Genomic DNA, 13,940 nt, shown 5'->3' with positions numbered 1-13,940 from the left:
AAGCCTAAACATAAATCAGACAAATGGATTAAATAACTGATGGAACAATCAAAAAAAATTCAGAGTGCAGTTATTTTCTTCCTTCAAAACTGTACACCCAAATATAGGTAACAGTAATTACTCAAGTGATTTTAATTATACACAGCTTAATGAAATAAGATGAATATCTACATTCTTTATTAGAGAAATGGGCATCTGCACTATTCCAGCACTATTAATCAAAATATTAGCTATATATAAAACTACAAATAAATTAAAAGTAGGTAGTTACTGAATAATAGAAACAAGCATTAGAATGACAAAGCAGAGGTATGGGAACCAGGAGACCTTCAGTTCTAACCCAGGCTCTGATTCAGATTCCAGCCTTGGACAAGTGACTTATCTCCATCATGTTTTGACTTCCCTATGCTAAACTGGTGAAATGATACATACTTATCTCATAGGCGTATTGTATTACTTAGCTCTGGTCTACACTACGGAGTTTAGGTTCAATTTAGCAGCGTTAGGTCGATTTAACCCTGCACCCGTCCAGATGACAAAGCCATTTTTGTCGACTTAAAGGGCTCTTAAAATCAATTTCTGTACTCCCCAACAAGGGGATTAGCGCCAAAATCGACATCGTCGGGTCAAATTTGGGGTAGTGTGGATGCAATTCGACACTATTGACCTCTGGGAGCTATCCCAGAGTGCTCCATTGTGACCTCTCTGGACAGCGTTTTCAACTCAGATGCACTAGCCAGGTACACAGGAAAAGCATTGGGAACTTTTGAATTTCATTTCCTGTTTGGCCAGCGTGGCGTGACCATGCAGAGCTCATCAGCAGAGGTGACCATGCAGTCCCAGAATCGAAAAAGAGCTCCAGCATGGACCGAACAGGAGGTACTGGATCTGATCGCTGTGTGGGGAGAGGAATCCGTGCTATCAGAACTCTGTTCCAAAAAATGAAATGCCAAAATATTTGAAAAAAATCTCCAAGGACATGAAGGACAGAGGCTATAACAGGGACCCGCAGCAGTGCCATGTCAAAATTAAGGAGCTCAGGCAAGGCTACCAAACAACCAAAACAGGCAAACGGCTGCTCCAGGTCAGAACCCCAGACATGCCTCTTCTATGATGAGCTGCATGCAATTCTAGGTGGTGCCCCTACCACAACCCCACCCCCGTACGTGGACTCCTGCAATGGGGGAGTCTCATGCAACAGGGATGAGGATTTTGGGGACGAGGAAGATGATGATGAGAAGGATGAAACCGTTCTCCCCGTCAGGCCGGAACTTTTTTCACCTTGGATCCAATACCCCCTCAACCCTTCCAAGGCGGGCTCCTGGACCTTGAAGGCAGAGAAGGCACCTCTGGTGAGTGTACCTTTGTAAATATAATATATGGTTTAAAAGCAAGCGTGTTTAATGATTAATTTTCCCTGAAGACTTGGGATACATTCGCGGCCAGTACAGCTACTGGAGAAGTCTGTTAACGTGTCTGGGGATGGAGTGGAAATCCTCCAGGGACATCTCATTGAAGCTCTCCTGGATGTACTCCCAAAGCCTTTGCAAAAGGTTTCTGGGGAGGGCAGCCTTATTCTGTCCTCCATGATAGGACACTTTACCACGCCAGGCCAGTAGACTGTAGTCTGCAGTCATTGCACAACAAAGCATGGCAGCGTATGGTCCCAGTGTTTGCTGACATTCAAGCAACATCCGTTCTTTATTTCTCTCTGTTATCCTCAGGAGAGTGATATCATTCATGGTCACCTGGTTGAAATAGGGGAATTTTATTAAGGGGACATTCAAAGGTGGCTTATCCTGCTGGGCTGTTTGCCTGTGGCCGAAAAGAAATCATCCCAGCTTTTAGCCATGCGGTGTCAGTGTGTGTGTGTGTGTGTGTGGGGGGGGGGGGGGGGCAGTTCACGCTGAGCTGTTCGTGTTTGGCTGGCAGGGATCTTCCCCGATACTAGTCACGTGATGGGAGGAGGGGTGAAGCGATCATCCCGGAGAATTGGGTGTGGGGGGTTTAGTTGGGTTTGTGCTGCACGTTAACCCGAAAACTGCAGCCCCTCCTTTTAAATGGCCAACCCAATGGGTACTTGGTATGGGAAAGGAGGGCGCTGCTGTTTGAAACCATTCACCATGAAAGAGTCTACCCATTTTTCTCTAAAATGTGTCTTTTTTTCCTCCCGCAGCTGCCAATGTTTCAATGCTCCCCCTATCATCTCCATCCCAGAGGCTAGTGCAGATAAGGCGGCGAAAAAACCGCACTCACAACGAAATGTTCTCTGAGCTCATGCAGTCCTCCCGCACTGAAAGAGCTCAGCAGAATGCATGGAGGCAGACAACTGCAGAGTCCAGGAAAGCAGAAAATGAACACGAGGAGAGGTGGCAGCAGCGTGATGAGAGGAGGCAGGAGGCAATGCTGAGCTAACTGGATGATCAAACGGATATGCTCTGGCATATGGCTGAGCTGCAGGAAAGGCAGCATGAGCACAGACTGCCGCTGCAGCCGCTGTGTAACTGCCTGCCCTCCTCCCAAGTTCCATAGCCTCCTCACCCAGACGCCCAAGAACGTGGTGGGGGAGCCCCCCCTCGGGGCACCCAACCACTCCATCCCAAGCAACAGAACGCTGGCATTCAATAAGTTTTGAAGTGCAGTGTGGCCTTGTCCTTCCCTGCTCCCCCACCCCTCCTGGGCTACCTTGGCAGTTATCCCCCCATTTGTGTGATAAATTAATAAAGAATGCAAGAATGTGAAGCAACAATGACTTTATTGCCTCTGCAAGCAGTGATCGAAGCGGGGAGGGCAGTTGGCTTACAGAGAAGTAGAGTGAACCAAGGGAGTGGGTTTTCATCAAGGAGAAACAAAAAGAACTGTCACACCATAGCCTGGCCAATCATGAAACTGGTTTTCAAAGCTTCTCTGATGTGTAGCGCACCCTGCTGTGCTCTTCTAATTCCCCTGGTGTCTGGCTGTGTGTAATCAGTGGCCAGGTGATTTGCCTCAACCTCCTACCCCGCCATAAATGTCTCCCCCTTATTCTCACAGATATTGTGGAGCACACAGCAAGCAGTAATAATGATGGGAATATTGGTTTTGCTGAGCTCTAACGAAGTCAGTAAACTGCGCCAGTGACCCTTTAAACGTCCAAATGCACATTCTATCACCATTCTGCACTTGCTCAGCCTATAGTTGAACAGCTCCTTACTACTGTCCAGTGTGCCTGCGTATGGCTTCATGAGCCATGGCATCAAGGGGTAGGCTGGGTCCCCAAGGATAACTATCGGCATTTCAACATCCCCAACCGTTATTTTCTGGTCTGGGAAGTAAGTCTCTTCCTGCAATTGTTCAAACAGACCAGAGTTCCTGAAGATGCGAGCATCATGTATCTTTCCCGGCCATCCCACGATGATGTTGGTGAAACGTCCCTTGTGATCCATCAGTCTTTGCAGCACCATTGAAAAGTACCCCTTGCGGTTTATGTACTAGCTGCCAACGTGGTCCAGTCCCAAGATAGGGACATGCATTCCATCTATCGCCCCACCACAGTTAGGGAACCCCATTGTAGCAAAGCCATCTACTATGACCTGCACATTTCCCCAGAGTCCCTTGATAGCAGCAGCTCAGTGATTGCGTTGGCTACTTGGTTCACAGCCACACCCAGAGTAGAACTGCCCACTCCAAATTGATTCCCGACTGACCGGTAGCTGTCTGGCGTTGCAAGCTTCCAGAGGGCTATTGCCACTCGCTTGTGAACTGTGAGGGCTTCTCTCATCTTGGTGTTCTTACACTTCAGAGCAGAAAAAAGCAAGTCAAAGTTCCATGAAATTGCCCTTACGCCTGCAAAAGTTTCGCAGCACCAGGGAGTCATCCCAGACCTGCAACACTATGCGGTCCCACCAGTCTGTCCTTGTTTCCTAGGCCCAGAATCAGCATTCCACTCCATGAACCTGCCCCATTACCACCAGGATGTCCATATTGCCAGGGCCCATACTTTGAGAGAAGTCCGTGTCCATGTCCTCATCGATGTCGTCACCACGCTGCTGTCGCCTTCTCACCTGGTTTTGCAGGTTCTGGTTCTGAACATACTGCAGGATAATGCATGAGGTGTTTACAATGCTCATAAATGCCGCAGTGATCTGAGTGGTCTCCATGCTTGCCGCGGCATGGCGTCTGCAGGAGAGCAGAGTTGCAGCGAAAGCGGTGGATGACAATGGTTAGCAGGCCTACTGCACTGTCTGCTGCCAGCAGCACTAGGACACAACAGCAGTGGTGTCAGTGAGCTGAGCTGAGCGGGCTGCATGCTTGCCATAGTACGGCGTCTGTAGGAGAGCAGGAAAGCAGAGTTGCAGCGGAAGCGGTGGCTGACGACCTGCGAGGTGGATTCAGGAGAGCAGAGTTGCAGCGGAAGCGGGAGCCCATGACAGCCAATATGGAGAAATTTGCTATCAAGCCAAGGGCAGGAGAGCAGAGTTGCAGCAGAAGCGGTGGTTCAATGATGATGGTTAACAGTCCTACTGCACTGTCTGCTGAAAGCAGTATGGCGTCCACACGGAAAAAAGGCGCGAAACCATTGTCTGCCGTTGCTTTCACAGAGGGAAGGGCGACTGATGACATGTACCTAAAACCACCCGCGACAATGTTTTTGCCCCATCAGGCATTGGGAGCTTAACCCAGAATTCCAATGGGCAGCAGAGAGTGAGGGAACTGTGGGATAGCTACCCACAGTGCAATGCTCCAAAACTCTACGCTAGCCACGGTACTGTGGACACACTCCACCGACTTAATGTGCTTAGTGGGGACACACACAATTGACCGTATAAAATCACTTCCTAGAAAATTGACTTCTATAAATTTGACCTAATATCGTAGTGTAGACATACCCTTAATGTTGGTAAAGCACTTCAAAAGTGTAATACATACATTGCAATATACATGACTGCAAATTCAGTCTCTATGCTCACAAATAGATCTGTTGATGACAATGGTTGTCAGCAATGGGTCCTCCTGAACCAATGCTGAAAACAGTTTACCTGCTTATATGGATGGGATACATTATTTTAATTCACTATATGCTTCTGCCAAATCTAAAGAGCACTTTTTGCATCAGTGCTGAAAAAGTTTTTGTCCCATTCATACTGTTTATAATGTCAGTGCATGATGACTGATTACTGACACCTCCCACCACCCACAAGCTTTCAGGTAAGGGAGGGGTTTAGTACCTGAAATGCAGCTGAAATCAACACACTCATCCTCAACAGAAAAAGCACTTGTAATGTTTTGATGAATCTCTCCCTCACTTTAGAGGTAATAATAATAATAATAATAATTTAGACAGTGCTTTACAATTTCAAAGTGCTGTACAAAACAAACCAATTATGATGAGGCTGACCTACAAGACAACAATCAAAAGTCTCCTAACTTGAATGTGTGGTGTGGGGAGTACACCCAGGGAACTGGGGAGAAGAAAAAGACAATGGAAACCTAAGAACTTCAATGCCAATATCAGCAAAGGGCTCCCAATATTGCTACATAACAGGAGGGGGGTACCCCCCCCAAAAAAATAGAAAAAGACTTTAAAAACAGTGAGTAAGAAGCTACTATTTAAAAGGGAAGGTGAAAAATTAAGGTGGTGAAGGATATTAACAGCCGCTACATCTGAAACTATATTTAGAGATTTAAAATAAAAATAAAGTATTTTACATCACCCTGCTTTTATTAGCATACTTGAATGAACACTCACTGTTTCAGTCTCATTCTGGTACATTTATAGGAGACTATCTCCCCCACCAGTGTGCATATATGTCTACGCTTATTAAGTAATAGTATGTAATATAATTTTACATACACTGTATACCACATACCCTATTTATTAGATTACTACTATATATAATTAACACCCCTAGATTTTTTTTTAAACTGAATATACGTTACTAAATGTATTTCGCACCATTTTAGTGAATTTCCCTTGTTATAACTAACAGACCACATCAGCCATCAAGATATCCAGAGCAGTCTCCCTGCAAAATACCTGGAATCCCCAGCTCCAGTTTACCTGCTTGCCAGTCAACCTCATCCCTTAACTCTGGCATCAAGAGAAGCATACCTGCTCACCCACCTCCTGTGAAACCTAACACTCTAGGCCTCAATCTCAGGGCTGGCATCTGAAGAGGCTGTGCTGGTAAGGAGAGCTAGCCAGTGCATCTGACGGTACACCTTGAGCTCTCCTTTTCATTGGGCAAGAATGTTGGGGAAATATGAGGCATAGTGGAGCTCTTCCTACTGCTTTGGCAAAGAGGCTAAAACTAGGTGCCATACAAAAACAACAAAAGGGGCTAACAGAGAAAGCAACAGCTGAGAAGGAGGAGAAGGAAAAGAGAAAAATCAAGGGACATAATAAAATAAATATTGACTGGCTATTGGAGCAACAGTATTGAATATATATATATATCTCCATCGTATATACCGCCCTCAAATGTCACGTAGCGTGCAAGGATCTTAGGAACTGGTTTCCCCTCTGGGTACTATTTTACTGCAATTGACATTGCAACCAGTCAGTGTGTGTGTTACACACACACACACACACTTTTCACCCATGCAGAGAAGAGATGAATAGAAGATATAGTACCACAGTATATTGCTGGGTAGATGAGACTGGCAGGAGCGGGGGTGGATAAGAGACTGCAGAATATTGAACAGGCTGTGAAGAAGACTGCAGAAACCGGATAGGCTGAAGAAGTAACAGTAACAGTTAATACCAGAGAAGGAAAAAAAAAAACAAAAAACAAAAACTGAGTAAACTGAGGTATTTTGCAATAGCATGACAATATAATTTAACAGAAAATTTGAAAAACTCCATATAGTAAGAACTAATGTGTTTTTACATATATTTATGTCCTATCAAGAGGGACATTTTGCTTATTATTAAATACAGTAAAACTATATGACAAAGCAGCAAACTAAGTATAATTTAAACATAGATAATTTTGCTACTTTCAATAGTTACATGTAAACCATTTTTGTTTTAAAGTATGTATATGCAGTTTAAATACATATTTCAGTTTTTAAATCCAGAACTAAGCAAGTACAAAAAACAAATCAAAACATGCCATTTTATTATTGAGCAAAAGGTGCATTTTGAAATACAACTGAATTTACCACTCCTAAAATCTTATATTCATAGTAGGGGCACCAAAAATACCAAAGATTTACCACCACTAACATTTGCCATATGTGACTAATATGGTATATAAATGCAAGATTATTGTGTTACAGCAGCAAGCCTGTAGGGGATGGGATAATTATGGAGAAGGCAACGACAGCTCTTGGGAAGAGGAAAGAAAATACATGCATGCTATATTGCTCTTGTACATCCCATACTAATAATAGGAAGTACAGATGAGTCTAACCAGTTTCAAGAAGACTTAACTCTGTAGGCTGCAGAGCTTAAGCTCTAGTGTAGATGCAGCTTGAGCACACAGAACAGAAGATTTAACACAAGGAAAATAGACCAAGATGACGGTGAAGGTAAAAGGCCCATGAATAACTTTTCAACGAGTTTGAGCAAGGTTGTGCGTCACTACCTAAAGCTGGTGAGGCAAGAGCCTGTACTTAGATGCTAGGAATCACTGCTGTAAAAGTAGGACTATTTTATGGGGGTTTGGGTCAGGCTTAAAGTGGTCTGTTAGCTTCCTTTAACACAAGAATAGGAGGTTAAAATAGATCCAATTCTTTAGTGTTATTATACATCACTATGAAATGTACAAATTAATCCTTTGAAAGTGTCATGAGGTCATGTCATGACTTAAATTAAGAGATTTGGGACAGGGACTGGAAAAGAAAGGGAATGTAGCTCTCCATGTGAAAATGAAATAATTAGTCTAATATACAGTATAGGGAGAGGGCAGAAAGGATAGAGAGTTTGGCCCTTGTTAAATGTTTACCATTTGAGCCCTGGTTCAGTTACTTTCTTTCTGCTAAGCAGTAACAGTGGTGTTAGTAAGGTGGTGATGCTTGCTACATCTTTGATATCAGAACCTTGACAGTTCTTCTTTACGTTTTTTATGTGTTTTAGGAAAACGTGACTGCTCTGTCACATCATCTGGAAGACTGGTAGGTCTGGTGATTAAAAAGAATATCCAGTTACATGTATGTGGCTAGTTAATGCTTCTCTTTCAAAAAATTCCACAACAAATCAGTCTACTATTTTCTTATTATTGGATGGTAAGAAGGCTCAGTCGAGCATCGTGTATTTGACGTGCACCTGTGATAGGATGTGATTAGCTGCTGGTTGCTGCTGAGGTGGTTGCTGTGGAGGTCCAGGCACTTGGGTCCTAACAGGTTGCTGAAGCATAGGAGGATTATACACAACAGGAGTGCCATCTGGGTTAATGAATGGCTGACCTAGAGTATAGAGAAAAAAAATAAAAGACACGTTATTTAGGTTGACAGACTGCTATAAATATATTTAAATCCAACTATATCAAAAATAAAGTCTCATAATATAACATGAGATCTGAACTACTGTATTTTATACTAATTTTTTGTTGTATTACTAAATACTTGCCATTAGAATTAGAACGGCAATTACCAAAGGCCTCATTTGCAAGATTATTTGTAATTAAAAGCCCATATATTTCTGTGGTAAATAGTGATCATGTCCAGAAAATAGCTAGTCATTTACCAAAGGCAAATTTATGGACTAAAATGGATGACCAATATTTCTTTGCGTCAGTCTTGAAAGATCTTTTTCAATTATATGGACTGAAAAAAGTATAAGGAGAAGAAGAAAATTCATAAAACAGTTTTCTTTTCCTCATATCCCTAAGAAGCAATTTAAAAGTGTCTCCCTTATCAGCTAAAATGCCAGCCAAGATGTATGGTAATGTAGAAAGAGAAATTATTTCTCTTTCCATTAAACAGTAGTTATAATTACATTGCCGTTTTTGTCATTAAGAACCTTTTAAAGAGCCATCCTCCCTAAAGTGAATTTATTCAAAACTTTCAGCTGAACTGATATTTAATACTATATTCCCATGAAATATTTGCATCCCCAACATTGAGGCAGCCTGCTAATGTAAGAGAACCAAAAAGTGAAAATGTTTAAAAGCTGACTATAAGTAATAATGAAAATGACTGATTTCAATGTTTGAGCTTAGCAAAGACGCAAAAAGGAAACAGAACAGCAAAAAGTGGAAAAAATAAAACTAGATTTTAAAACTTATCATAATCTAGGGTTTTATTTGTAACAAATATGTTTACAAAAAAAAATTAACCTGAGAATTTCCATTTAAAGATGAGGGACTGAGCGCCAACTTCCTGTCTCATTTCCCTACATCAGCCTGAGCCTAGCTAGTTTGGTAGTAACAAGAAATTCTCATCATTTCCATATAGTCGAGGCACCCATGTGTGTATATGCTAATGAAATCTTTTCAGTTTTACCTGCGGACTGTCACATTCCTCCAAGGATAGAAATTTAGTTTCCACATGAGGATATTTCAGTGAGGGGCATAAGACAGAAGCTAGATTAAGGAGACCAAACACCACATCTCAAATAGGCTACAGAGGTTTGCATAACAAAGGGATGTGGGAAAGGCCCAATGTCCAGTCTAAGGTTATGTCCAGACTAGGAGCTGAGAGTGTGGTTCCCAGTGTGGGTAGACATACTCACGCTAGCTCTCAGTGAACTACCGCGTTAAAAAACAGTTGCGGTAGCACAGGCAGCAGTGAGCAGCAGCACCGGTTAGCAGTCCCAAATACGAACCCACAGGATTCAGGTGGGTTTGTACTTAGGGCACCTACCCCAAGCTACCACTGCCCGTGCTACTGCTGCCACACTATTTTTAGCATGCTAGCTTGATGAAAGCTGGCGTGAGTATGTCTACTGGAGCTGGGAATCACCATCCCAGCTTCAAGTGGATGTAGCTTAAGACTGGGCCCATTCATTTGATATGTTCCAACTATATTTGATTTGGCCTAACACTTCTCCTTCAATCTCAGGGACTGGGGATCCATGGAGATATTCTTCACAGCCTTAGGGAGTCCAGGATTTTTCATTCCCCTTCCCCCCCCCCACACTTTCTAGGCTGACTAAGATCACTCTTGCTCTCCACTGTGACTAGGAGGGAGAGATGGGGGAAGAGCCTTCTCTGGCTGTCTGGGAAGAGAGAGACAAAGCACATTGACTCTCTCACACTGCTAAGTCTGCAGAAATCACTGTCAGGGAAAGTAAGAACTTAACCTGTGCTCTTTGAACTCTATCTCATGTGAAAAGGCAGAGCTAGAAGAGCCATCACTTCTTCCCAAACTGCCCATGAATATCGGTTATCATCTGGGAACTCATCTGAACAGAATGTTGCTGATATTCATACTGTTCTGGAAGGGTATTAATGTCATTCAACCATTCCTACTGAAGGATCCTTTCCTGTAAGCTTATCACATAGGCCTCCAATAGTGAAAACAAAATTAATGACCGAGAAAAGTATAAATATGTAATTAATGGGCCACACTATTTGAAATCAAGACAGTTTTATAAAATGAATTAAATTTTAGTTCAGGTAGTTTCAGGTACCTGCTCTTAAGTCGTCCTGCCAACTAGTGGGGTTTTACAATCCTTCCCCCACCCCCACTTTTTTATTTATTTATTTTTTAATAAAAAGATTTCTTGGTCTTCAGTTGCTATGTAGAAGACCCACGAACAAAACATAGGAAAACTGACTAACAATACAAATGCAAAAAGTGAAACCGACCACACACAAAATGCTGTCAAAAACACTAAGTAAACAAACTGAAAAAAGAAAGTATTTTTCTCTTAAAATTAAAATTATTTATACCAGTAAATACAATAAAAGGATGCAAATATAATTTTCAAGTTGATGATGTTCCTTTGAATGTGCAATGTTTGCCCAATTGAGTGATGACTCTGAAAACTTCTACAATCATTAAACCCAGTAAACGCGGGAGGGGTAAGCTGATTGGTAAATTTGAGACATTAGATGCGAGGAATGTAGGCTAACAAAGGGATTATTACACCTTAGTTTGAACTATAGTGTAGCTGTTAGTCCGAACCTGGCAGGGAAATCGTTATCACCTTGCTAGCAAGAAGTCTGTTTACTTATGGCTCTGGCTAAGACTCTTTCAACTCCAGTATAGATAGAGCCTAAAGTTCTTAATTTTCTGGTGCGAGTGCTTCACCTTGCTATGACAGTGACTGTGGCATAATATAGATGAATGGTCAATAGGAACCACTTATCAACTATGCAACTGTTGTTTTATGACTAGACTAGGGATGCTGCTACAGCATCCAGCCCTAAGATACTAAATATACCATCTTCAGTTTACAATAAGCACCTGGGGCTGGGAAATGCATGCTATTTCCGGGTACTGGTTTCTCAATTTATAACATGGCTGGCTTTAGCCATTCCTTCCATAAGGCACATACGGAGAAAGATTTAAGTAACTGATACAAGTACAAACAGAACCATGAACGTAAAATGTTTTCTCTAATACGGCTTACCATATTAGCACATGATTTATTTTAAGGAAAAAAATATAGTCAGGGCTGAAAGATAATGGATTTATTTAGTTAAGTACAAAACTACAGTTTCAAAAGTAAAATAATTTAACTCCCATTTCCCCCCCCCCCCCAAAAAAATATGACCCTAAAGGAAACGAAAAGTACTCTGATGAGACAAAAACAATTTTTTAAAAATGTAACTTGCCATGTATTACAATTAATAAAATAAGGCTGTAGCTTGATAAGGAAGATATCCCCAAAGATTTCATTTTCTAGAATTAAAAAATTATCAAAAAATCCTTTGTTTATACTAACTTCCATTATATAAAAAGCTTCCCCAAATATTAAGACGTGATACAAACAATATATTAAACATGTATAATACAGTATTCCTGAACTTTTTTGATAGTTCCTCAAGCATAGACTTAGCTTTACTATAACCTGTAGGCTAATCCAGTCTGATAACAGCAGGTTTCCTCCCATCCCTACTATTGTGATGTAAGCATAATGGCTACCTATCAGAACATTTATATTAAGTGCACTGAGCAAACACTAAAAACACACAACTCTGAAAAAGTTGGGGGGGGGTTGGGGGGGGGGGGGGAAGGAGGGAAGGAAAAGACAACACTACAATACACTCACAAGTTAAACAGTTTACACGTTATTCCAAAGTTCTAAACCATAATAAAAATGTCCACAACTGGATACCAACCTGTTTGAGGGTTGATCAGAATACTGCCAGGTGGTATGCCTGCCGCTTCCAAGGGAAGCAAAAAGAAGCTAGTGCTAGTAGGTGTCACTTGCCCACTTATGCCACCATCAAAGGAAAGAGATTTACTAGTGCTGACAGTTGGATAGACAGCAGGTGTGCCATGAGAAGGCTGGCTTAGAGCTGTGACTGGAAGAGGCTGCTGGGTGTGAGAAAGAGAACCCGTGGATGACCCTACACTACTAGAAGACTCTGAACCTAGGAAAGGAGTAATGAGAAATTGTTTTTACCTAGAGTCAGAAACATCATGCTCATTTAAATATATAATTTTTAAAAGCTTACCCTTAAATAACAGCATGTAACTACAGTATTAGACTATGGATTTTTCAATAAAGCCTGAACAGAGCACATCTATTGACAAGCGTCTTTCTGTAAACTCTGGGACTGATTTTACATTGCCTTGCTCTTTGTTTAGTCTTTTGCAAACGAGCAAAATGAATATGAAATCAAAATGGTACCGTATTATACCCACTTTGCACAAGTGCTAATGACTACATAAGGTGCAAGGGACTGGAGAATCAGACAGCCGAAGCATGCAACTAAAAGCTATCTTCTAATAACCCAGCCACCAAAAAGTCCCTAAAATATGTCTCTAGATATTTTTGAACAGCATTTGTCTTTTTCTAAAGTCCCCTTTGAATATACAGTTCATAACATTTTCTATTAGACCTTTGCCATAATAGTTGCATAACATGCAGGTGCAGAAAATTAATGTAAATGTTTAAGCATAAGAAATCTTAATCAGCAGCCACTAAATAACCTAGAGGAGAAAACAAGACTCAAAACAATGCTGTGATGAAAATTATGTCATTTAAAAATCAATGAAACTATTTTAAGATTATTTGAACTGCCTTTGCAGAAAATTATAAATTATTATACTTTATCTTTGTATTGCATTTTTTACCCATACATCTCAAAGCAGTTAAAGGTAAATATTAACAACTTCATTTTACAGATGAGATAACTGAGGTACAAAGAGATTAAGTAAATTGCCCAATCCACAATCACTGTATCCCAGTGCTATGATCAATCTCCACTTGCCCATAGTCCTTTTCTTGATTTCACAGTTTTCTTACATCTGCATCAGCTTCTAGATCATGTAGAGACATTAGACTTATCTTTAACTATGTTGACTTCAATCAAAATTTATACATTTAGGCCCATATTTATTTACTTTAAATCACCACAACCTATGAATGCAGTGAAACAACCACCACCAATATTGACCTTTTCAAGTTAGGGTCCCATCTTTCAGAAATCAAAATAAAAGTTTTCATTTTTAGCAAGGTATTTTCTTCTACTAATTTGGTGAGAGAAAACCTTTCTATAATGTATCTGATATAGATTATGGTACAACTATAATTGACTTTATCAAAAGTCATCTCAAATAATGCTATTCCATTGCTAAACTAAATAGCCAAAATTTATGCCATAGACTTTGAAATATATACAAAGTACTAAAGAGAAACATTTCTCAACAACATTTTATCAGATCTTCATTTCATACAGAAATTCTGCTTATGATGTTAATATCTCCTGTGTTATTGAAATATGCTTTAATGTACTTTATTTCCCTTTTATATTTTGGTGGGGGGTAGTGGGGGTTTAGTGTTTAATGGCAAATGTTTAATGGATCATCACTGAAGACAGGGTTTATAGCACTGACTAAAG

At 41.0% G+C, this 13,940-nt stretch overlaps 1 protein-coding gene across 13 annotated transcripts in view; it reads right to left on the bottom strand.

Annotated features, from left to right (window-relative positions):
• The window catches only part of R3HDM1 (R3H domain containing 1), a 167,092-nt gene that overhangs the window by 47,442 nt on the left and 105,710 nt on the right, over positions 1 to 13,940 (bottom strand). For 8 of the 13 annotated variants that reach the window (XM_073305350.1, XM_073305337.1, XM_073305339.1 and 5 more), the window contains 3 exons: positions 12,213 to 12,467; positions 8,249 to 8,388; positions 6,614 to 6,715 (listed from right to left, as the gene is read on the bottom strand). In XM_073305350.1, the coding sequence (XP_073161451.1) occupies positions 6,614 to 6,715; positions 8,249 to 8,388; positions 12,213 to 12,467 (497 nt within the window). The remainder of the gene's footprint in view (positions 1 to 6,613; positions 6,716 to 8,248; positions 8,389 to 12,212; positions 12,468 to 13,940) is intronic. The other 5 variants (XM_073305345.1, XM_073305346.1, XM_073305338.1 and 2 more) reach the window with 4 other exon arrangements.

The sequence above is a fragment of the Lepidochelys kempii genome, chromosome 11, assembly GCF_965140265.1.
Source record: "Lepidochelys kempii isolate rLepKem1 chromosome 11, rLepKem1.hap2, whole genome shotgun sequence".
Classification (NCBI taxonomy): domain Eukaryota; kingdom Metazoa; phylum Chordata; order Testudines; family Cheloniidae; genus Lepidochelys; species Lepidochelys kempii.
Note: the sequence above shows the minus strand (reverse complement) of the source record. Positions and strands in the feature narration are given on the sequence as shown.